This window comes from Chelmon rostratus, chromosome 3, assembly GCF_017976325.1.
Source record: "Chelmon rostratus isolate fCheRos1 chromosome 3, fCheRos1.pri, whole genome shotgun sequence".
NCBI lineage: Eukaryota > Metazoa > Chordata > Actinopteri > Chaetodontiformes > Chaetodontidae > Chelmon > Chelmon rostratus.
In genome coordinates this window covers 23,320,160-23,346,087 of record NC_055660.1, presented here as the reverse complement: position 1 = coordinate 23,346,087, position 25,928 = coordinate 23,320,160, and the positions used below count along the sequence as shown (strand labels likewise).

Genomic DNA, 25,928 nt, shown 5'->3' with positions numbered 1-25,928 from the left:
CCTGCTCAGTGTGAAAGAGAAAAACACCGAGGTAGACAGGGAGGCTCTTTTGCAGCCAATAATGTCTGTAATTTGTCCGCAGATTGAGGAGAGAAGAGACAAAGAAAGGCCCTCAGACACCACTCATTCAGCTGAAAGCACATTTATGCATGTGTGTGTGTGTGTGTGTTTGCATTTGTGTATGTGTGTGTAGTTGGCAGCACTGTGTTACATCTCCTGCTGCTTGGCTGCAGGGTCATTGGACACCAGGACTCCTTCACCTCCTCCTCCTCCTTCACCACCCCCCAACTTCCATCGCGCAGATGTTGGGTTTGGCACAACAATGGACCAACACGCAAGTGGACAGATGTTTCCACACACACACACACACACACACACACACACACGCGTGTATGTCATGTAAAACTGCACTGAGTGTGATGCACGAAATCACACACAGCGGAGACACACATGCGATCTCTTCACTGTCTCTCCTCCAGTCTTGCCTGCTGGCCTTGTATGGCCTCTACACACCCACCATATGCTAACTGCTGGAAGAGAGCTGTAATTTGTAAATGATTTAACCTTTTAATAGAGAAAAGATGAGGTTGGCTACAGCTGAGTCCCTCTGGATGTGAAGCCAGACAAGAAAAATAAGGATTGGAGCTGTGATTTAGACATCATTTAATTGTACCGTCCAATTATCTATGCGGTTCATGTACTGAAGTGATCTGTCTGTTGTGTGTGTGTGTGTGTGTATGCCTGAGTGTGCACTTGTTGGTGCATTCTTACTCTCGGATAAATGTGTGCGCACGCAAGTGTGTGTGTGTGTGGTTTTTCAAAACAAGCTGGTGCCAAGGCTTAGCTGATAGGCTAATTAAGCTCACCACAGGGAATAAATGTTTCCTCTCTGCCTGCCATTTGTCACACCTGGCACGGAAATGTCACTAGGAAAAGAAACACACACATGGGCGCGCACACACACACACACACACACACACACACACACACACACTGGGCGCAGAAGGGAGAAGTGCTGAGGCGACAGAGCTTCTGTGTGAATGCAAGTGGAAGCGAGAAAGAAGAGGGAAACAGAAAGAGGAAAATCAGACAAATGAGACACAGACGTAGAGCAGGGGAGAAAAGGACGGGGGGGCGTGCAAATGAGGAAACGTGATCGAAAAAATAGTAGTGAGAAAAGGAAGGGGAACTGGAGAGAGAGACAAAAAAGCTCCCTGAGCTCTGCCAGACAACAGCATCCTGTTGAGCCTCAGTCCTTATGTTTTCATTACAGTGACATTTCTGCAGAATGCCATGTGAGGGAGCGCATGTTTCCTTCAGCTACGGCTCAATTGAATATATATTCAGGAGGACATCACGAGATTGCATAATTAATTGAGCACCAGTAACTCTGATAAAGTATGACATGTCACCGCTGCTTCGCATCTAAGAGGGCGTTTGTGTTTTGTCTTGTGAGTGTGATGGTTTCATCAGCTGCGATGTGATAGGGGGGTGAGGTTGGACTGGAAGCTGCAGTGACAGGGCGTACTCACTCGAATCAACAAGACATGCCGCGATTTTTATTCTTTTATTGTTTGGCTTTTTCCAGGTGGCAGCTCTATTCTGCGAATCTGTTCCTGTCTACCTTCATCGCAAGCTCGCTTTTTCAAAACGCCAACTCTCCCATCAAATGCTACATGCTAATATGTTCACAATGACAATGCTAACATCCTGATGCTTGTGATGTTTTTATTGTGTTAGCATGCTAACATTTGCTTATTAGCACTAAAAGCAAAGTTCAGCTGAGGCTCATGGGAATGTCATCGATCATAAAGCAAAGTGATTAGCAAAATGTTGGTTTCCTGACGACACATCTGCTAGTTATACAGATGTTTCCCTTTAAACTGCAAATGTCAACCTTATGGTGGCGCAAGAGGAAATGTCGAGAGATCATCATCAGGATTCATCGCCTGGGAGCCTCGACTGTCTGCACCAAATCTGGTGGCAATCTATCCAATAGTTGTTGAGATAGAAGAGGCAACGGCAAAAAAAATCACTTCTTAATGGAGCAAGTTTAAAAAGCAACTACAACAGACCAAGTGAAACCTCAGCAGTCAGTCAGACCGTCTCCCATAAGCTACAACATTCGTCATGTTATACTACACTTTAACTCCACACTCCCCTCACTCTCTCAGACACACACACACTCCGGTAGATGAGCTGCTTCACACTGAAATCTGCTGTTCATTACAGGCGTGACAGCTTAAGTGGAGTGTAGCCCCACAGCCATTGTTGCACTACTAACCACCAACACAGACCCGCTGCTGCACGCTGCTGCACAGGAGAGCAGAGCCTAAGAGTCCGCGGGAGATTTAAGGTCGGGATAAGGAGCAATGACAGAAATTATGGAAAGCCTCCCAGGGCCGACGCAAGCTTTTTGGGCAGGAATCGGGAGAAAAATAGATGTTGCAAGCGTCTCTTGTTAGATTGAAACAAATGACCTGCTGTTGTTGTTGTTGTGGAGTGCAGCGCTGAAGTGGATGCCCTCCGAACAAACACTCCACGCCTGGATTACACGGTGTGGGTCTGGGTGCCGGAGTGTGGCACGCAAGCGTTGTGGGGCAATTCGCTTTCATTTCAGCTCGCCTGAAAATGTAAACTGAAACCGCTGCTCATTTGCAAGCGATCATTGTCCAATAGATTAGACATAACATCCTTCTCGGCGCAGAAGTTTTTCATTATCAAACTTTGATGAAATCCAGCTTTCTGAATTGATTGCAATTGAAAGTAAAGTGACCGCTTATTGCACAGGCAGCGTGGGGGTGCATCCTGGCGTTGTGTTGTCAAAGCACGAGGAAAAGCTCTGCGGCTGTGCAAGCCAACGCGAAGGCTCGGCATTAGGGATGCCGCACCAGGCTGGGTCTTTTTCTCATCCAGTGCTGAAATTCATGCATGCCACATGGTGTTATTTCCATGGATCACTTCAAAGGGAAGTGGAATCAAAGATCTTGTACTTTACTAAAGCACGCTGGCATCAGAGGCTCACTGGTGCTTTCCTTTTTCATCTTTGTTCCATGGAGTCCTCTTATCTGTCTCTTGTCAAGATGTCACTTAGTCATCCTTAACTAACACCAATCTTGGTACCAGCTGTCCTTTCTTCCCTCTCCTCCCTCCCTCCCTCCATCATCCTGCCCCCCCTCATTGTTCATCCCATCTCTTTCCTCCTCTGTGCTGACAATCGTAGCATCGCCGCCATCATCTGCTCTAATACACGCGACACGCCGTCCGACAGCGCCCGTATGGTCCCATCCTGCCCAGCACAGCAGAAACATGTTGGCCCCATATGGAGCTTCCCCACGGGGGGAATGTGTCTGGGACGGCTGGTGGAAGACAGCGAGAAGGCTAGCTGAACAATGCTAACACACCGGTGGTTTTCATGCTACTGCACAGGACTGCTGTGGAAGCCTAAGAAGCTTACACTGCAAGGTGGGACTGTTCTGATGAAGCTCTGCAGCTTCCTCTCTCTCTTTCTTTCTTTTTTATTCTCAGATGTCCAGTTTCATTTCAAAGTTTCCTCAGGAATTCTGAAAAATATCCGCCGTGTCAGACGAGTTACACACCCACTGGACTTTCTTCTAACGTGACACCGAAAGCTAAAAACTTCCTCAACTTGCAACACCACACTCCCTTTTCTTTTCACACGCCACTGCGAACACTGCGTGTACTCCAATGGCAAATTTCAGGGCGATTCCAACTCCCCATGTTGTTGTGAAAGACCAATGTTCCACGCAGCAGCGATAAAGGAGAAGAAGAGCAGAAATAAGACAGTGTTGGAGCTTGCGCCTCTTAATCTCCCCTCCTCCGGCTCAGCCTAACTGACATTTTCTTAATTTATTCCTCTCAGGATTCCAACATTTTAATTAGGTCACTCCAAATCTCCTCCCACGCAGCGTTATTCCAAAAAAACTTTTTTTTATTTCATCATGTTTGTCATTTGCCTCCTTCGTCTCTCATTCTCTTGCTTCCTTTTCTTTTTCGCACTTGTCAGCCTTGCTCTGCGGGTTATCTTGCTAATGACGTTCGGCGGCTTTTGCCAAAAGTAAATACTGCAGAGGTAAATACATAATTGAATCGTGGAATTAAACAAATGTGCAGGTTTTAATGGAGAAATCTCTCGTCAGTGTCTCTGTGGTGGGAGAAAATGACATGGTTTGATAATTAAAACTGAAGTGCTGCTGTCATCGGCTGTTAGGTGTGTGTGTGCGGCGCGTGATGCCGGCTGACAGAGTGAACACGCGGGTTTATGTGGGTCAGTGCGTACAGTACGTGTGCAGGAAGCTTAGACTTTGTGTGTTCTTGAGACCTTAACGTGCACGGTTGTGTGTGTGCGCGCTGTGTGAGTGTGTTTGTTCTCCACAATAACAGAAAGTGTGTATAATCTGTGAGTTGTTCCTCAGTGTACCAGGAGTCCTGGCTTATCTCCAGCCTGAACAGAAACAAGAGGAAATTACTTTTCTACAAAGCGTCTGACAAGGCAAAATCTTTTACACGTTTTCCGTCGGCACAGCAGACGCTTGCTATGACTTAAGTGCTTTGCTGAGGGGCTCTAACGCGCAACCGAGGTGAAGCCTTTCTGGTTGCAATTCTCTTTTACGATCAGCCAGTAGGTGTCAGCGCCCGGGCGCTGCTGGGTCGTGGATGAATATTTTCGGTCGACCGCCGCCTGCAGCTTGGGTCGTGAGTAACGTTCTGCCGCTGCTTGCGCATCAGTTGTTTTCTTTGTGTAACTTTAACGGAGATTCAAAGATCACTTTGAAGGTGGCAGCTCTTTAAGGACAGCTTGTTCGGGGAGGAGGAGTGTTATCATCGCAGCAACACGCTGACATCACTTCCACACTGTCTTTCACACACTGTAAGTTTGCTTTGCTCGATCACAGAATTACACAACGGTCCAGAGTTACAAATAATTCAAGATAATAATGTCGGGGGAAGCGCAGAGCTAAAGCTATTGGTCAATTGATCGTTGGGCGGAAAGTTTATCCTCAGAAAATGTGGTAACTGATTAATAATTTAAGTCACCTTCTAAGAAGACATGCCGATAATTAGCTGGTTCTAGTAACGCAAATGTGGTACTATCATATATAATATCAATGTCTTTGGGTTTCTGGCTGCAGGCTGGACATAAGCAATTTAAAAAATGTCTGTGATAATGACGATGAAAGACCTTTTTCACTATTTTCTGTCAGCTTAGAAACCAAATGACTGATGAACTATTTAATCGGTAATGAAAATAAAAGTTGGTGTAACAATGTTTCTCTTAGTTTCTCTACCTGTGAGAAGTAAACGAAGCAGAAAAAAATGAAAAGTATCTCTGGAATTAAAAACAACTGAATGTATGGAAGACAGGGCTAAATGTCACAGGTAGCATTAATACTAATCCTTTAATGAGTCTCATAGAAATCCTCCTTTTGTCTTAAAGCCAGGCAGCATCAGGTGGGGAGACAACATGCTGTATGTTGACCCTTTCAGACTGATGGCAATTACAAGCCTGTGAAACACTGTGAGATGTTTGGAGTTAGTCTGACTGGAGTAATCTGATGCTGAGACGCTGAGGTGAAGCAGAGAGATGGAGATGATATAAGAGGAAAAAAACAAATGATTTCTTCAGTTGACACATTAATCCTTTTCTTTTAGATCTTCTATGTTTCTCTCTGATGTGCACTGCAGGAAAAAACACGTCTGAGAAAGTCCCCATGTTTCATGAATGACTGCACAGACAGACGGTTCAATTAAAGTATTTCCTGGCTGAGTTTTGTCTACTTCTTCTTTTCCTGTTATGGGGACAGGATGTGGCCAGGGGAAATTCATGTCATCCATGTCCACTCGCTGGTACGTACTCTATATGAAGATTGGGTATGAAACGGTGCAGACACTCCGGAACACAGGAAAAGGCATATCTGCCATTCCCACGCAGCCCCCCAACGCTCATTCACTATCTTCAGCCTCAGTCTGTCTGGACCCCTCTGCGCCGGGGTAGCAGAGCGACTCTCCAGCCCTCCAGAGGAATGCCAGCACGATCCCGTTCCAACGCAGCCTGACCGGCACCGATCAGACTTTCCTACCACAACTCCGGGCCGCTCAGGCCGCGATACCGGTTTGTTGACTGAGCTCGACGCTGATCCATAAGAATGAGTCAGAGCTACAAGGCCCAAGGATTGCTAATCCATGACCTTCTGAGAAAGATAAGCTGAGAAAGTCGGCTGTATCTTCAGCACACTGCAGTGTGGGTTATGAGGGTTGAGCTGTAGCCTTGTAGTCTGGAGCGCTCGAGGGTTTGGCTAAAGCGGCTCTCTGCAACTGCAGGATCATGCTTCTGCTCTGCATTGAGAAGAGATTCGGCCAGATGAGTGCAGTAATTATGTGGTTAGCCTTGGCAAGTGCTGGAGGTTAGCTGATTATTGGTACTGCTAAAGGCACCGGAAGCTGAAGGCAAGCCGGCTAGCCGGCTACAGCGGCGCGCTGTGTGGCAAACCAAAACCAGGCTGGAGCTAAACTCCCTCTGTCTGAGAGGAAACTGTTAAAGAGCCATACAGAGCCCACCGTGTGTGTGTGTGTGTGTGTGTGTGTGTGTGTGTGGTGTGTGGTGTGTGTGTGATGCGGTGAAAAGGAGTATCTTTACTGAGGAGTGTAGGGATAGCTGAGGGTCACTGGGTTCGGTCACACTGTGAATGTAAAGACTGCTTTGTGTGTGTGTGTGTGTGTGTGTGTGTGTGTGTTTGGACGTGTGCATACGCGTGCAGGGGAGTGTGTGAGATTAGACTTAAGACTGCTGCACAGTAACATAGCAAAAAAAATCTATCACACATTTAATGAATCACTAGCCAATGTCCAAACACACACACACACACACACACACACACACACACACACACACACTCCATTTGGATTAACTCAGCACCTTCTACATTGATGTCTGTTGTCTTTTCACATGTACAACAATCAAACACACACACACACACACACACACTGTCCCTGTATTGTTGCTCAGATTTAATGGTTATATCACCATGTAAAACACATTCTAATACAAAGTGACAGATCAAGCCTAGTGCTTGCTAGTACATACGGAAACCATATGGGCTTGTCACCATAGTAAAGACAGCTTCTGCTGTGCTAATCACTTCGACATAGCAGATGCACAGACTGAGGCATTATTGGCAAAATTAAAGCTACTTTCCCTCCTTTTCACAGTGTGAAACAGCTGTCCAAAATTTGAGAGAGCTAGCTAGATAGAGAGAAAGGGGGAGAAATGGAGAGAAGGGGAGGGCGAGGAGGAATGGAGCGATGGCCAATAGCCAGACCCCGCAGTGACTCAGATCAGATCCCCCAGAGTTGAGGATTAGGTTTTTGATCCAGATTTCAGGCTGGATTTGGGGCTTTTTCCTCAAGCTGGGCCCATCTGAAATTCTGGGTTTCGTGCGATGATGTCACATTGTTTGTGTGTGCGTGCTGGTGGGACACAAAGACAGAAAAGCGCTCGCGGCCATTGCTTGGTATTCAGAGCGCGCCGCGGCCGATGCCAGCCACAGAAGGAGCAGTTAGCCAGTCCGGCAGCATCAATTTGTCAGCATATCCCAGCAAAAAAAAATCCTCCGGGGCCCCCGGGAGCCGAATCAGGGCACTGGCAAGAGCACAAAGGGCCTGGGGTGACCCGGCAGGCACTAAATACACACAGCTGTACACTGATATGAAAAACACACAGGGATATACATATCATTCACAATGAATGCATACTAATGGTGACAAGTGTGTGACAAACGGACACATTTAGTCCCATTTACAAAAGCCCTCTCCGCCCATCAGCACAGCACAACAGCATAAACAAATACACAGCTGTAGCGTTATATTAACAGCTGCTGTAGAGGAGGGTCAAAGACAGTGCACGCCATGCAGCCCGTGTCCTCTGAATCATCGGCACCGCTGCAGGCTGGGACGCCATGTGGCCCAGAACGCACACAAACACGACGAGAGAGAGCTATCACCTTCCCTGACCTTTGATGTTCAATGCAGCAAGCGCGCATCTCCTCAGCCCCATCCCACTCCTACACACACACGCAGACACACAAACATAAAGAGTGTGTACAGCCACAGGCCATCATAATCTCACAACCTTTCATCCATTAAACATAAGTAACGGCAGACTGTTGTGCGTGATATATATAGTGTACAGCGCACACGTTGGACAGCACGAGCCCTGCTGGAAACACGCACCTGGATCTCAGGCTTCTCTGACGCTCAACACAAACACTGCTTTTATAATTCAGCGGATACTTCAGCACAGTCCCAACTTTCTCACAGGGCTTATGTTCCTGCTCAGTGTTTTCAAGTCAAATCAATTTAAAGCATTTTGCCTTGGTGTCAGTGGTGGAGAAGACACTGGATCAATGCGACAGCGAGCGTGACGTGCTAGCTTTGGTAGCTTTACCATAAAACGAGAAAAAAACGACACAATATGAAAGTAATGGAAAGCTGCTTCACTGTCTATACTTGACCTGCAGACTAGTATCCCAGTTACTGGCAGGCTTCTGGTCCCTCCTGTTTATATGCTTGTATGTAAATATTATACATCAGCTCAAGATCCACTTACACTTGCCTTCTGGAGCTTTCGGGTTCAGATGGTGCTCAACATAGTGGAAAATTTGAGCAGCTACGATTCCATGACTTAAATGCGCAAAACTCCATCATGACCATGTGCTAGGGTCGAAAGCTCCAGAATATGCGAGTAAGACGACCTTGAGCTGAGATCGTTCCATCCACTGCTGTTTCAAACAGATCATGTACTGGTTTTGGAAATCTGGACAAGACCTTAATCCCATTTTTGATAAGACCCAGTAATGTTGCTTGGATGGACTCTAAGGAATGGGAGCAACTTTTACAGGTTTCAGGTTGTCTGTTATGTGTGCAGGTGCATCCTCGACTCAAAACACACGGCAATTAGTCAGAGCAACATAAACTCTGATATCAAATGATGTAATAGCGATGTTCACTGAAAGTGACAGTCTGACACCAGTAATGTGAAGGATAAATTTGATCGCTTGTCTCAAATTGCAAGTGATTAGATAGAGAGGCCAAATCTGGTAGAGTGATAAAAGCTGCAGTGTCCTCAACAGCTCAGGTAAATCAAATGGCAGACGCTTGTGCATGCAATAATAAAGACAGCCAGCAGCCTGGATAATGACATAACCATACATTCAGGGATATGAATAAGCATTATCAGCCTCTGTGTAAACATCCCAAATCCGATTAAAACCAGAACAACACTTACAGTGCGAATAGTTTGACATTTTGAGAAATTTGTTATCTTGCTTTCTTGCAGAGATTTAAATTTGAAGAGCCACACTACTCTGGTCTGGATGGGATGTAGCTGGAGCCAGCAGTCGGTTAGCTTAGCTTAGCATAAAGACTGGAAACAGGTGGAAACGGCTAGCCTGGCTCTGCCCAAAGGTAACAAAATCCACCTTCGAGCACCTAAAGCTCACTGACAAACAGATTTTGTTTGCATGATCTGTAGTGTAGTTTCCAAAACATTGAACTACTCCTTTAACCGCAACACTGGCCTGGCCTTTGTGGAGCTTCACAACTTCATGCTACTGGCACCAGGCAGCAGGCATCATTACAACCACCAGCGTTCACACCAAGTATTATACAGAATCATTTCAGCAGAAGTAATACATAAGGTATATTCTGAGTCTATTAGGGGATTTTTTTTAAAAAAAAGGTAGCAGAACAGCATTGAGAAGCTAATAAACCTCACGCTCATTAATCTCCATTGCTGCCACCGGACATAATGCCAGTGAAAATATAGTCCCATTCCTTTGATTATTCTTCCCACCTTAGAGCAATGCGCTCACATCAGGCAAATAGTCACCAACTCATTACAGTCCGTCTCTATTGCTGTTAAATTACAGTCATTTGTGTCTTTTAGGTAAATAGACTGGGTACTAGGCAAGCAGATGTGCCCTGGCTGGATTATAATTGCCTTGACCAAATCTCTTTCTCAGCAGTAAAGACAATTATGTCTGCATACTCTATATGCCTCTGGAACACACGCATACGTGCAGGAGGTTATTATTAATAAACACACTAACTCAGCCACACACATGCAGTGTGTAGTATATATACAATCCCGTACACCAGCTACTTGCTACTGTTCTGCTTGTGCAGATATGGGATGTGGTCGGGTGTGCTTACATTTCAGCCCCACAGAAGCAGCCAAGCCATGTCCACAGATAACCTCACAGAGCCACAAAGTATGCATGAAAGTTAGTGGAGGAGAGTTGCGAGACCTACTTGGCCCTCCGCGTAAAAAAAAGGGAGGAAAAAAAAGATGTATTCATCTATGCTGTGGATAAACTGAGAGTTACATAAAAAGATTGTTGTAGGCCTATTTGCCGGAGTAAAACGGATTTCACTCACAGCAGTTAAGGAGGAAACTTGAGGACAGAGAGAGAAGTAAAAAAAGAAAAAAAAAGCGAGACCGGCCATTCGAAGGAGAGAGAGAGTGAGAAAAAAAGAGCGGTATTGTTCTTTGTTTGAGCTCACACACACACAAACACACACATACAAACACGAATAGAGTGTTGACACCAATAAGGAGTCAATGATTTTCCTAATAGTTCTCTTCTATGGAAAGGCAATTCTCATGAGGATGGTTAAAGCACTGAAAGCCATATGTAAACTCCCCCCATACCAGTGGCACACACACACACACACACACACACACAAACACACACACACAGACACACACACACAAGTGTAAAATCTGTCTTGGCAAGCGCTGCCTTTCCTTTAACCTCTTTTTCTCTTTACATCTGAGTCTGTGTGTCTTGGAGTCGATTAACCCTCTCTGTCTCAGTTTTTTTTCCCCCTTTACGCCACAAACTCTTTTTTACTTACTTTCCTCATTATTTAACCAACTTTCCAATATTGCTCAGCTACAATTTCAGTCTTTCTCATCCTCTCTCACATTTACATGCACACACACACACACACACATTCCCTCACCTTTAACAAACCGCTTGCTACTGCCATGGAGGAAAACACAGAGGCCTTTATGCTCTATGGAAGTTTTATGTGGGAACGCGTGAACAGGAGGATATTTTGCAACAGCACAGAGAGAGTTAGAAAAAGGCAGCACTTATGGGTGAAATGTTGAAAAGTGTTAGAAATTCGGATCATTTTCCGAAAAAAGGAAACTCAAACTGTTGCACAAAAATGATCAAGCTTCCCCGCTTCCTGCCACAGAGGCATGAATGCCTTAAGTACGTAGCAAAGAGGCATTTGACATTGTGCTCACACAATCACCCATCCTAATTATCTTCTCTCCGTCTGCCCCCCCGCCCTCCCCCTACACACACACACACACACACATTTTTTTCGTACATTGTAATTTCTGTATACCTCTGAGGCATGCCGTCCAATGAAATGGAACAGAAACGGGAAGGATGGTTGGAGAGAGATGAGAGGAGCGAGGACGGAGCGGGAGGAAAGTGAAATAGAGAGGAAATGGGAATAAAATAAGTGGAACGAGAGCAATTGACGAGAGAGAGAGACGCAGAATCGAGTGAAAGAGCAGGTCAACTCCGGCGGCGGCGGCGTGGAAGCGTCTGCGGAGCGTTGCTGATGTGATGGCACGATGATGATGGTGTTGATGATTCACCGCTGGTAGGAAATCAGAGAGAAGAACGTATTATTATCAAGCAGCTCAATTACAGCGCAATTTCTCCCCGGCAGCGACAGCCTCTGCAGGGCTCCTCATTGAAGCTGATTTGGGAGGCCCGCGGCGTCTTGAGGACCAGCAAGCGACTCGGCGGCGCAGTAAGACACCCCCACTCAAGACGGGAGAAGAAGTGGAGGAGGCAGGAGGGGACGGCCGTGTGGGGGGAGCAGGCGGGATGAGGAGGGCGAGGAAGTAGTCAAGGAGAAGGATGCAAACGCGACGGCGTGCGTTCAGACCTCACGAGCTCCGCGCTTCGGCGGAGTGGAGACAGGCAGGAAGGACAGACTGGATCTAAACGCTCTGCTGATGGAGAAAACACCTGTTCAGTAATGAGCATGAGCTCGCCGGCTGGTCCTGGTGGTTCGTATGAATACTGAAGAGCAGCTATTCATGTGGCACACAGGGTGTTTTATAATTCTATTTACTCTCAAAGTGTGTGTGTGTTGTGCGCGAGCCAAGGTGGAAGGAGCAGGCAGATAGAGGCCATTGTGTACGTGCAAGCGTGTGTGTGTGTGTGCGTGCGTGTTTGTGAGAGGGAGATTGTGTGGGTGAGTGTTTTTTTTTTTTTGTGATGCAAGGAAGAGAGTGTTTTATGATTTTATGCATTCTGTAGGTGTGCGCCTTCAGCACCGAGGGTATGCTGAAGTGTGTGTGTGTGTGTGCGCGCATGTGCATGTCTATGCATTTGTGTGGATGTTTTGCAGGTGTGTACATCCTGACTGGTGCGTCCTGGCTGTCTCCAGTGCACCTTCCAACATTTTTTGATGTGATGCATATTCCTAATCTTCTTACTCCACATTGAGTGAAACATTTAAATCCAAAAAGCATTTTTTTTTTATGGCTGCAACATTTTATTCGGAATTTCAGTTTGAGCGTTACCAATACCAAAATGAGGCTTTTTTGATATTGGAGAAATATTGATGTGTTAAGATTTCTCAAACACAAGTGGACATGCAGGAAGGTCAAATAACAAGTCCATAAGATTGACTGACCAGGTGTTTAATGCCAAGCTACAGCGCTTGCCAGTTTTTGATACTGCGCTACTGGCACATTTCAGTCAGAGCCAAACAAAACACGGAGGTTCAATATACAGCCCCAGTGGCACCATTACATAAAATGGAAAACTGTAAATGCCTTTTGCATAATTTAACACACATTTCTCTGCATTTATGATGATGATTATATCATCGGTCTGTCTCAGAGTCTGTGGGGTTGAATAGCATTAAAACAACAAAAGTTCTCCTCGTTTCAAACTGTCAGCCACTCTGAAATGTTGCCCTGATGAGGACAATGCAAAGAATGATCTGTCAGAAGCTAGACTCCACCCGGGTGGGTAATTAAACCAACGGAATCACAACCAAACAAGTGGCAGCGGAGAACTGGGATTATTGGCCAGATTCCCTCAACCATCCTATTCAGTGTAATCCCAGCTCCTATTTAGAGATGCTTGATAAAACCAGCTCGATCAGTGTCTTGGCATCAATTTACCTCTAAATCCTAAACTTCACCAACGGGGGGGGAGGGGAATTACAGACCTGATCCCCGCATGCGTGGAGGCCGTTTGGACTCAGGTTAGTTTCCAGAAATGTTCTCCAACCACGCAGTCTTTGCCAGCCGGGCCCAAGCTACACTAACAAGGCTTCAAACCAAACCGGGTTCCCCTGAGGATTACGCTGGGATTTGAGTCGACGTCGGATTTGTAGAGAGGATGAGACGTTTATCTTTTCTCCCCCACCCCCCCCCCCCCCCCCCCCCCCCCACCCCAACATTTCTTCCTCCAGCTTTCTACTGTCTTGCATAGTTTCTGTCTGTCTCATTCTCTGCCTGTCTCTATCTCTGCTTCTTTCTTTCTCCTCTCACTTTCTCTCTAATCACAGATAGAGACAAGTCTTCTGGACTGTTGGCATTCAGCTCCATTAGCGAGAAAAAGAAAAGAGGAGGAGGAGGAGGAGGAGTAGGAAGAAGAAAGGCGCCGCTGTCAGTTCCTCTCCTCTTGCTCCACGGGACTGGAAGGACAAAAGGTTTGCCTGACAGGCCAGATCGCCCCTATCTCTACCCAGCCGACGTGTCATCACCCTGTGTCCTCGCCACACTGCCACGTACTCTTTTCTCTTTCTGTCACAACCCCCCTCGTCTTATTAGAATAGCACAATTCATGGGGATTAGCGCATGGTGTGTTGAGGAGGAGATAGCGAGGCAGCGGCTCACGCTCAGTGTCGTTACCCTGCGTGGGTGTGATTACATGTTCATGTGCATTTGGGTGTCACATGTGGATCAGCATGTTGCTCGCCTGTGTCACGGCACTGCAGAGATTTCAGAGAAGTGGGCAATCCGCCGCGCGCCTCCCCGACAACGAGGCCGTCAAGTGCCTTTCAGCGCGGTGTGACCAAACACGCTCCCTCCTGTAAAATGATCCCCTACAGAAGTTCATTCATGGTGAATGTTGCAGGGGCTGCAATACACTGTAGATGTTACAGATACAGTGCAGACTGTGAGGGGGGGTGAAAAATGAGCAGCAGAGAGGATATATGAGGCAATCTGACCTGATGGGAACATGCCAGCGCAGCTCCTCATCATGTCGCACCTCGCAGCTTGGCAGCTCACGCCATCAAGAGGAAATTCACTTGTGAAAAAAAAAACATATGATCCTCCCAAAGTCTCTCCAGAATCTGTGTATCGAAACACAATCAATAAAACGCTGCACTGATTGTCCCTCTGCTGGCTAGAAATAAAGGTTAGTGTGAGCACAGGCTGTTTCTCAGATGGAGTCATTTCCACGTTTCATGCTCCCAAGGAACCAGCCAATTAAAAAAATGCATTTGTTGAATACAGCTCTTCCAAATCTTAGTTTGTGGGGCATAATTACAAATTAAACTTGATGGATTGAAAGTAAATTTGTTTAAATTTACCTTTTACTTTTGAAGCCCCAGAAAACTTGGTTTCTAAATTTGAAATTAGAAAAGACAGATTAGAAAAGAATGGTCCAAATCTGTGCAGCAGAGCTCAGGATATCCTAGTCCTTGTCTTTAGTCCCCAGGGGCCAAAGGCCAAAACATGCTGCATCCTACGTTTCCCATAAATAAAAGTGCAGTTTTTTGGTAGACCCGTTTTCTTTTAAACTCCTTCACACCACCAGTCTGTCACGCAGACCTTCTGTTATAAATCTGAAGTCTCCGAGCCTCAGCCAAGTTTACAGGGATTTAAATTTAGTTTGCTTATTTTTTTTTCCAGTTCTGATAAGGCTCTGAGACACATGCTGTGTGCATGGGCCTAAAAATAAAAAGCTGATCACACAGTACTCAGAGAGTTTTCACAAGCTGTTTATTTCAGCTTTTTTTTAATATATATATATATTTAAAATTGTACCTCAGGGCCCTCCCTGTCTGAAACTGGCCCCAGCATCTAATGAAAACTAGAACCAGTATGTTCTCCCGCCTTGAGTCTTTGAATCAGTCCAGAACAAGAGACACGCCAGTAAATCTACAATAATCTGATTACGATTCAACAGCTAAGTGTGTGTGCATTTTTAAGAAAACATTCTTTTTGGTTTTTTGTTCAGTTCAATGCGAAATGATTCAATTCCAGTACAGTGTCTTACGGCAGTTGGCACTGATCTGTATGAAATACAGCAGATCTATTTAAGTGGATAATCCTGCAACTGCTAAACAGCAAGGGAGTTGAACGATTGGTCTAATAACCCCTCCATATGGTGGTGGTCTAGACCAGACTGTGTGTGTGTGTGGCTCTGCGCTAAATATCAACATGGATACCTGACTTCAGCTAAACCCCCCCACCCCACCCCACGCCTTGTCTTCCTATCTCTCACTCTGTCTCTCTCTCAGGGCTGTCTGCTAAGCCTCTTACCTGTGGGATTATTGGCAACGCTAGGTATTATATAGCTTCATTCATCTGGATGATGCGTTATTAATGTGTTGGGGAATGAAACCATCTGTAACGGCGGCAGAGGATGATGGGAGGATGAGGGGAAGATTGGGGGGGAGAGAGGCAGGCTGTCTCACAGAGGCAGCATAGACGGCTGGGCTGGAGCTGTGGTGATGGTGTGTGTGTGTGTGTGTGTGTGTGCGTGTTTGCGTGTGTATGAAGGGAGGGTTGACACAGAGTGATGCAACTCTAATTGGTGGTAATGGTGAGGTTTGTTTGAATAGACTTGACAGGAGAGAGATGAACAGTAGCTACGATCTTTGATTTTGCAGTTTTACAGATGAGGCGCACAAAGGCATCACGCTGAGCACAAAGCACACACAGACACGCAGGCACACACACACACACACACACACACAGAACAGAAAGGACAGTAAATTGTGTCTCTTAAGCCCCTTCCAGGCATGTGCATTACTCTGTCAATGTGCTGTCAAAAGAGACCCTTTCCTCCTAACTTGTCCCCTTTCAGACACGGCGTCTGGAACATTCCCATGTTCATGCATCTGTTAAAACAATTGATTTGGGGCTTTCAAACACACTAACAGGTTCGCAGTCACCAGATCCCAACCTAGCTGAACACCTTTGTTGGACAACGATGTCAGACGACGCTCTCCACCATCTACAATCATCAAAACACACAATAAAGTACCAGAGACTTGGAGAGTCTATGACAAGGAGCCCTTCCCTTTCCATATGCTGATTTTTCTTTTCATTTGTCTCCAATCCGTAGGTCTCCGTTATGGAAAAGCTTGACTTTGTTCAAACGTGACAGGACCTTTACGAATGACGAAACAGTGCTTGCGCAATTACTGATTCATCTTTTGGTCAATAGCACGTCAGAAAATAGTAAAAAATGCTTGTGAGAATTCCCCAAAGTCATATCTTTAAGTTTCTTCCAACAGCGTGAAATCCACAATATTTAATGAACGAGTATTTCAAGCAGAGAAAAGCAGTGAAGCCTCAGATTTGAGAAGCTGCAGCCAAACGATATTTGGCAAAATGTGACATCAAGAGAGAGAAGCGCTCACACTCGCTTTCATTTGTGAGAGCGGTCCAGCAGTCGGTGCTCAGAGCTAGCTGGTCTGGCCTGGCTAGCATCCTTTCTTCTCCAAGTGTTTTTTTTTCTCGTCACAGTAGCTCGCGATGGCACGATGCACGAACTAGCTCCTCTACCGCGCCCAGTGGCGGCAGATGGGTCTCCATCAATCAGCACACCAACTGGGCGACGACCTCGGACCGGCGCCCATCACATCTCCTCCACCCGGCTGGCAGCGGCGTGATCTTTGGCTGCGAGCCAACCTCGAACATGGCAACTTGTTCTTAATGTGGTGCAGGATAATGATAGTAGTGTGTGTGTAATAACCCATAGCCCAGCATGCGTAATCGGTCAAAAATATTCTCAGAGGTTAACTGATTAACAGTTAATGGCTGAAATCCCTCGTTCATACAGTCTAACTCTGTGATCAAATATAAAGATTTGACTTTTTTGTGTCCGCAGCAAAAGCTCAACAGTTTTTTGAAGATCAAAAAATATGTTAAGCACTTGAAGTTGACACTGACTGCTTGCTCAGAGTTCATCTTATTCTTTAATCGGACATGAACAGTTCTCATACTGAAACTCCAAACAACGCCTGCTCTGTTCTTCGTGACTGCATTACTTCCAAGCTATTTTGAAGCAGAACTACCGCACACATGATGCAGGAGTTAAACCCTCGACACACTGTTTGCTATCGACTTGATGATGCAGTTATCCATTTGCCTTATTAAATATAACACGATAATGGAACTTGCTCGTCTCTCATCTCCAAAGCAAGACTCGACATAATTGGCAGCGCTGTGTGAGTCATGCGAGTGCGCTTTCTGCTCCCGTGTGTGCGCTTAGTGTTTCTTCCGTCCTGACACTTGTGGAATGGTTAAAAGCCCATTCCTCCTTTACACAAAGTCAGCAAAGAGGACGGAGGGGTACAGAGAGAGAGGCTGCTGCCTCTGCTGTAAACAGATTACATGGATGCCGCTCTGAAGAGGCCCGCAGTACATTCAGCACCTGCGCCGCAAGGAGTGTTTCACGGGCGAGTGTCTGCTGTGATGTTTGAGCTGCTATGGATACCCAAACTTTCAGAGCACAGAGTACACATAGTCTGAAGTGTTGGGATTCCATACTGACACTGATATTTTTACGTACGTGCAGGATCGGCTCAGTGAAATGACAGGAGAGGGTTTTAACGGTGCTCTGCATTATGAGAATAATAAAATGTTTTCCCATCGCGGGTTTTGAGGGACGGTGTCATGTATACAAATTACACTTCGACATCAAAGTGTCTGGGGTGTTCGATGTCTCGCTTTCAAGTCTGAGGTGCACACTTCTTCCCTCAGATCTCAATATGTTCCCACCTCTCTCTGAGACTAACGGCACTTGAAAAAGAAGCTCCGTGACGACAGATGGACGGACTGATGGGCAGGCCGTACTTCACATTTCCCTCATTACAGGTTTTACAGAGTAACACTTTATTGGTGGAATGATTGGGACGTTTGAAATTTTAAATCACACAGTGCATCTTCTGGGTGTCTCTGGACTGTAATTATGTATGTTCAAAGGTCTGTTTAAAGCAGAATAGCTCACACTTCAAGACGATTTACTTTTTGGGAGTGCCAATTTAACTGCCAATTACAACCGCTGAAGTGGTTTGCTATGATACAAAACCCGGCACTGACAGCGACTGGCACATGAAATGGCACCGGAACAAGCGACGCGCTGCCAGGAGCGCGATGTGAGAAAGAACTGACTCTGAAACACGTAGGAAAGGTGAGAAAGGCAGTTTTGTTAAGAAGTGAATGAAAAGACGTTCAGGGAATGAAAAATGAGAAGGCTGGCGCACAACAGTGCACTTCTGTATCACTCCTCTGTAATATGCAGGACGTATTAGAGCCGCCGCTGTCAAAATTTAAGTTCGAAAGAAAGAGAGCTGAAACAGAATATGTAGCCTGATCCTAAACTAATGTTGTAGAATTGACTTTATTGCTCCGCTGCTTCACGTGAGTGATATTACGCTAACACCAGCATAAGGAAGTCCACAATGGTCAAATCCAGTACGCTCACACTGCTTCTCTGAAAGTTGGGTGTCATGGTTATCTGTTATTAGTTTACTCCATTCACATTAGCAAAGCGAAGGACAATAGCCTGTTTCTTCTGACGGCAGCAGGGTGCACAATAAAACAGCCAACAGTGCAGCAGGAGCACGAGCCAGAGCCTTTTCTGCTTAGAAACGGCAAAGCTTGAGCGTGGAGGCTCATTCTTGATCGTGAATGTGGTTACGAATAACGAGTACATTTTCTCACACATTTTTTTACATGCTGTAAATTTAGAAACCAAATGCTTGATCCTATCCCACATTCAATAAATAAAACAGAATGTGATGACTTGCTATTCCTTTTTGACATATGTCAACTGTCAACTGGACTGAAAACAGTACAAAGACAATATATTTAATGTTTGACCTCATCAGCTTTAGTGATTTTTGCAAATATACTGTGTATTTATTCTGAATTTGATGCAGCAACATGTTTCAAACATGTTGGGACAGAACGCTCCAAAAACACCTGTTTGGATCATTCCACAGGTAAACAGGTTGATTGGTAACAGGTGATAGCATCATGATTGGGTGTGAAAGGAGCATCCTGGAAAGGCTCAGTCGTTCACAAGCGAGGATGGAGCGAGGTTCACAACTTTGAGAACACATGTCTGTATAAAGGATGTCACTACAATGACTACACAAATGACTGCTTTCTGTTTTTACTCACGATTTTATACAGCGTCCCAACTTTTTTGAAATCGGGGTTGTAGCTATGACTGCACACCCCCCTCATCACAACCGATGTCATCACGCTATGTGCCAATCCAAAGAAGGAAATTGGGATAAAAGGACTCGTTGTGACTCTTTTAATTTGTGCACTACTATAAATATGCATGTACATGTGGGTGTGTTTGTGTGGAGCTGCTTCCCTGCATTTACGTGCACACATACAAATTTTTGGGTGTTTGTGTGAGTTCTGGTGTGTGTGTGTGCGTGTGTGTGTGTGCGCGTGTGTGTGTGTGTGTGTGTGTGTGTGTGTGTGTGTGTGAGTCAGCACCGTGATCATGGACACAGTGGGATGATTCACGTTGTGGTTGTGGTTGGAGAACAGACTGGTAGCAACAACAGATTTCGGCAAAGCTCCTTGATGCAAAACATATGCACGGTGCATTGTTACTTGGGCTGCACATGATTATAATTTAAACGACGAGCCCAACATGTCTGAAGTGTTTACTCGCTTATTTCATTTTCAGTCCCTTTAATGTTCGCTCTGAACGCCTTTACCAAACATCGCAGAGCTCATTCATTCTCATTAACTCCCGAAAAACAGCTTCAAAGACTTTGATTGCAGTATAAGTAGCCATCACTATAGGAGAATTAGGAAGTAATATTTAAAGTTACATAAGACCATTAATTTCAGGCTATTTACGCTCACATATGGGAACCCCCACATAGCTGGTGAGACAGGAGTTGCAGACTTTCTTCCTCTTTTTTCTTCTTTAAATTCTGTTTCTCTCTCTAATACAGAGTGTCCAACATCTTCTGTCAGTCACAAAATACTCAAGTATTTTAAAAAAAATTAGGTCTGCAGCAAAGTGAGCCACTGTGGGAAAATAACAGTGACATCTTTAAGGTAAAATATCATGTATAACAATTTGTGGTTAAGCTTGTCACATATGTATTATCACCATGCAGTGGAACGGTGTAGATAAAACTGTGGTGAATGTGCGTTTACACAGTTTCTGGTGGTTTGTAATGCCAGCTTTGCCATAGGAAGCCTTTAGGAAAACTCTGACAATGGAAAAAGGGTAAATCAGGGGGAAAGCTACGTGTAATACCATGACTATTTGGGAAACTCTTTACAACATGTGTGAGCTGGACACCCGCTGCGCACACGGGGATCATGACAGTATACGGCTACCGCGGCAGATGGAAAGAAAACGCTGACGGCCAGATGTGAAAGGCTGGAGCCAGACACTTTTCAAAGCTCTGCTCAGTCTCCTGCTGGAGGTAGATTGGTTTAATTCTGGCACATTAACAGTTTTTCACATCCATCACCAGCGCCGCCTTAATAAGCACCTATTAATAATAATTGCACGATGCTATCTCCAATAATAAACTGATGTCAAGCAAAACAAGACGGAGTAATTAATAAGTGCGGGAATTTAGAGCGAGGAATCTGCAACAGGTAGCCGGCGTCGCAGCTAACATCATAGCATTGGTGCGGACATGCGCGGCGGTGGAGATGTGAACAACAGAACTCGACCGGACTAGAGGAGACAGCATCTATGCTCTCTAGCAGCGTTTCCCTCAAGAGACACAACAGGAGCGAACCACTAATTACAGCTGTAGCTCCTGCCTGCTGCGATGACACAGCTCTGCCTGATGTTTCCATCCAACGCAAGAAATTCTGCTATTGTCATTCTGTAGCTTCTGGCTCAGTCTGTTCTGGATCAAAGTGCTGCTCTCCCCTCTCTCAGGCGCGGTGCTTCATATAGCATCAGTTGGCACTTATGCGTCACCCTCGGGCTGGACGACTGCCTCGCCAAGCCACACACACATACACACACACACACACCAGCCACAAGGGGAAAAAGAATGAAAAGGCAGTGATTAACCAGTTGAGGGAATGCATGTGGCCGAGGGTGACCAGTTGAATGTTAAGAGTCCGGGGGCCACGGAGCTGCAGAGAGGGAGTCTCCGATGTGACAGGCAGGCAGCAGGCGAGCTGACTGGCTGATGGTCTGACTGGCATACAGGCCGTGTGAAGCGCCTCGAGGCGAAGGGGATGAAAGCCCTTCTTTAAAAGGTCACGGTTGCAGATCCACTGTGTGCTTTAATAGTGGAACACATTTGGACGAACGGGTGATGACGCAGCGTGAATAGGTTCTGACACAACCGAGCCACAGTTCCTGTTATGTCACTTCGTTGCTCATCTGTGTACGGCCCTTATCTGGCTGCTGCAGTAATTCCATACAGCAAACAATAACCACAGCCCGAAGAGTTGGGATGTAAACTCACTAATGAGCACCACGAACACACTTTGTTAGAGGATTCTCCAAGTGTCCAAAAATAGACTCAAACACAGGCCGTCCTCAGCGTGACTTTGTGCTGTGGAGATGCCGGCAGGTGGGACAAACAGTCCTACCAGATTAAGTGAGTGAGTCACTGTAAAATCTGCAGAGGAGACGGATGATACAGCGCACGGCTCCGAGTGACTGGCTGAGCGAGGAGGCCACAGTGTATCATGCCACATCAAAGCCGGTTATCTGCTGGTCGCACGGTGGCTGAGGAGCGGGCTATACTTGAATGGCTGGCAGCTTTGTGAGGGGGGGGCTGCACGCTTGCCAGGAACAACCGTGTCCAATTTCTCCAGGGCAGTCTAACTGCTTGAGAGACCACGCGAGCAAGAAGCCTAATTTTCGAGAATTTAATTCCAGACATCAGGTTGTGAAAATTAATCACATGCCGCGCAGGAAAAAGCTCTGTACGAATACAAAACCTGCTCAGTGTGCAGCCTGCAGGGCTCGGGGAGCAGCCAGTGGACTCCATGAGTAAACATTTGGCTTTTTTTGTAGGGGGGGGGGGCAATTGTTAGATTTTCGAGGAGCAGAGCAGGGCAACGAGCTCCTCCGCCTCTGCCTGCTTCCACAGGCTATCTTTAACTTCATTTACTCATTCTGTGTGCAACATGTTCATTACATTTGCTCCACAGTCGCATCCATCTTTAACCTTCGCCTCTCATGTTGCCACTGCCAATGAAACTCTGTGTGTTCACACAAGCAGCAGATGCCTCTAATCTTTTTGTACGCCCATCAAAAAAAAGCAACTCTGCAAATGAGGTTATGTTTCAATTTGGCCTTGCTCAGACAGCGCTGCTGAGCCATGCGGCTCCTGGGTTTGACTCCAAATGCCAAACAGACCGTGACAGTCAGAGGCTGCAGCCCCGGTCAGCGGCTCTGCCGTTCGGGCACCTCCTCGGCCACTATCTCCTGAAAGGATTCGCCCCGCCACGGCCGTCGTTCCGCCCTGGAGGACCACGCTACCCTCGGTTCACGTTTCCCACTCAGCTGTGGCATTTTCCGAGCGGAGGCAAGGGGGTGCGCGGCGTGTCCCCAGCCTGCGATCAGCTGAGGATGCTCGTCTCTCAGCGGCGGAGGAGCGAAAAACACGGGAGCTCGTCTGTCTCTGCTTCGTTTCCCTACGAGGCAGCCTCCGTTCAAGTGACAGCAGTCAAACATTCATTCATTTTGAGGCCCGGCCGTGTGCTTGTCTCACACACACACGCACACACACACACAAAAGCGCAAACTGGAGATGTTTTGACCTGCCTGCCAACCCCTCCGGGCTCCATCCCCGGCGAGGCGGTCTCTTTTTAGCGGGGGTATGATGTGAAAACATGTGCGGCGCCTCTGTCTTACCGGCTGCTGTATGTGGCGAGACGTCCCCTTCCCCGGCGGAGGAGGATGCTGCCGCTGCCGGACCCCGTGCTGGAAGTAGTCGCTGCCAGCGGCTTTGTTGCCTGCGCCCCGGTCCCTCTTCCCCCGCAGGCTGGAGCCTGCGTTTTCCCTGTCTTCGCCGGAGTCGAGGCTGCTGAAGTTCCACACAATCAGCGTCTGCACCAGCAGCACCGTCAGGGCTGCTATCAGGGCGGACCGCGACCGGCGGGCCAACCTGCGAGCACACAAGCCGCCGACCATCTTCGCACCGGGCTGCACGGAGCTGGAGGAGCGTCTGTGGCTCTGCGCAGCGCGACGACAGCAAGGAGTGGAAGTGGAGAGGGAGGACGAGGAGGAGGAGATGGTGGTGGTGGTGGTGGGGGAGGAGGAGGAGGAGGGACGGAGGGAGGTTGAGCTTTACGGTGGAGGAGGCGAGGCGGAGAGGCACAGGGCCACCGTGTGGTGAAACTCGGCGAGAGGCAGCTCGGCGACAGCCACGATGCTCCAGGCTGCTGCAAGACTCAGCGTCTCCTCTCTGAGCTGTGTCCTAAATGTTCATCTCTCCAAGAGGTGATTATGAGAATGACTGGAAACCTGCAAATGCTGAAATTTCCAATCCTCAGTATCATTATGATAAAGCTGAGGACAGCAGCCTGATTGGGCCTGCAGGGCTTCACAGGGGCGTAGCCAGGAATCCCCCCCCCCCCCCCCATATAATGCTGCCTGGGGCACCTTTGAACTACTTCAAACCTCCCAATGAAACAGTTGTAGGGCCTCTCTACCTTTTAAGAGTACCTCTTTTTTTACACCCACAGCTGAAACCCAACAGGAACACTTACTGTTCCTTCCCTGCCAACCATGATGGAAGTTACAGCTGGCTGAATTCGGAGATTTGCCCCCGTGACACCCCCCCAGTTGGGTGTGCCTGCTCATGTGTTCTTCCAGGGGACTGTTAGAAAGGGCTGGTTACTCTGTACCCAGCGCTCTGAGCCTCTCTTATGTTTCATCTTATTGTTTTTCCTCAACAATGTCCACACGTCACATTTATCACATATCCACGCATGTCTGGTACTGATATGAGATTTCCACTGTGGCTGCTACTAGCGATTATTTTCATTATCAATTAATCTGTTGATTATATTCATTATGAATAGATTAATTGTTTAGTTTATAAAAAAAATGCTCATCATTATTTCCTAGAGCCCAAACTGACATCTGACCAACCGTCCAAAACCCAAAGACTCTTCACTTACTTTCATAATTGACAAACAAAAGCAACAGATCAGTTTGACATTTTTGCTTGAAAAATGACCGAAACGATGAATCGATTATCAAAATAGTTGCCAATTAATTTTGTTATGATGACTAATTGATTAATAGACTACTCCTTGCAGCTCTAGTTTCCACACCTCATCTTTTTCACAAACTTGTAAATAGCTCTCACGTCGCTAAGCCGTTCATATGACTGGGAAGCTCTTATATTCCTGACTTGGCTCGTAATAATACAGAGATGCCTGAAAGCGAAACAAGCACAGACGCTTCACATTAAATGCTGCCATTCAGTGCAGGGAAACCCAAATTTAATGGAGGTATTTGACTGTCAATCCACTGTATTTGAATCCACATACGACTCAAGAGAGGCAGGAAATACACAAACAGTATGAAAGAAAAGAAAAAATGAAATTCGAACAGGCAGTTTAAATGAACAGAAGACATTAGTTCCACGTTAAAGGAAACATTTATGAGAAAGGTGTTTAAACCTCTGAAAGGAACGAGACATTTTAATACTTTTTGTCAAGCTGAGTTTGAACATGGGGTTTAGTTTAAATTAACATGCCAGTAAGCGGATTTGGACATGAACAGAGGGCAGAGGTAGCTGAAAAACATAATACAAAACTTTTGATTTTAAACAAGCTTCTTCAAAGATTTAAGACATGCATTTCTTTTGCTGTAACGCTGCATCTACTCTGCAGAAATCTTGCAACTTCAATTTAACGAGCAGCAAGAAAACACAGCTCCAGAAGAGATCGTCTGGTTCCCTCACAACTCTGATTTGGTTTGTTGCACCTCAGTGCTCCAACCGGACCACACATTCAATCATGTCTCTGCCACTTAACGTGATTAAAAAGATGCGACACGAACCGGTGGCCTCCTTGGATGTGTCGCTGAATAGCTCACGTAGAATAATTTGTGTCGCAGAGAGGAGGACACCTTGTAAATGAAGCCAAAAGCACGTTTGCGTTCGATGCTTAAAATTCCTGCAGCGGACTCTGCATGTAGATCAGTCTGTTCGTCTTGACTGCACATGGTAATTACTAAGAAAAACTGCAAGACATCTTAAAGTGATGCTTTCATTCACACAGGAGACTGTCTCGCAGTCGCCGAGAGTTTGTGTAGGAAGCATCATAAATAGCTCTCAAGTCCTACTCTGAGGTGGGAATATTTTTAGTCCAATCAAACGTTCCGCTCAGTCCTAAGGAGTGATTCAGAGATGCTTGTTAAAAAGCGCTTCCTGAGCTCCACTGACACGGAAACACCAGGAGTAACAGAGGTGGGAAGCTTCTCCGGCAGCACAGCAGTTCACCTACGCCAAGAAGGTCAGTTTGGTTTTGCTTCTTGGTTCGTACAGCAGCAGGAAGACGGTGATGCTGCCAAGCTGAAGACCTCAGCCAGATCTAAAATGAATAAGAAACACTCATAAGAATAATCTTACACTTT

The 25,928-nt window shown here is 46.3% G+C and overlaps 1 protein-coding gene across 1 annotated transcript in view; it reads right to left on the bottom strand.

Annotated features, from left to right (window-relative positions):
* The window catches only part of LOC121604294 (xylosyltransferase 1-like), a 72,166-nt gene extending 48,695 nt beyond the window's left edge, over positions 1-23,471 (bottom strand). The window contains exon 1 of the mRNA XM_041933773.1: positions 23,193-23,471. Within this exon, the coding sequence (XP_041789707.1) occupies positions 23,193-23,471 (279 nt within the window). The remainder of the gene's footprint in view (positions 1-23,192) is intronic.
* Positions 23,472-25,928: the final 2,457 nt, after the last annotated feature.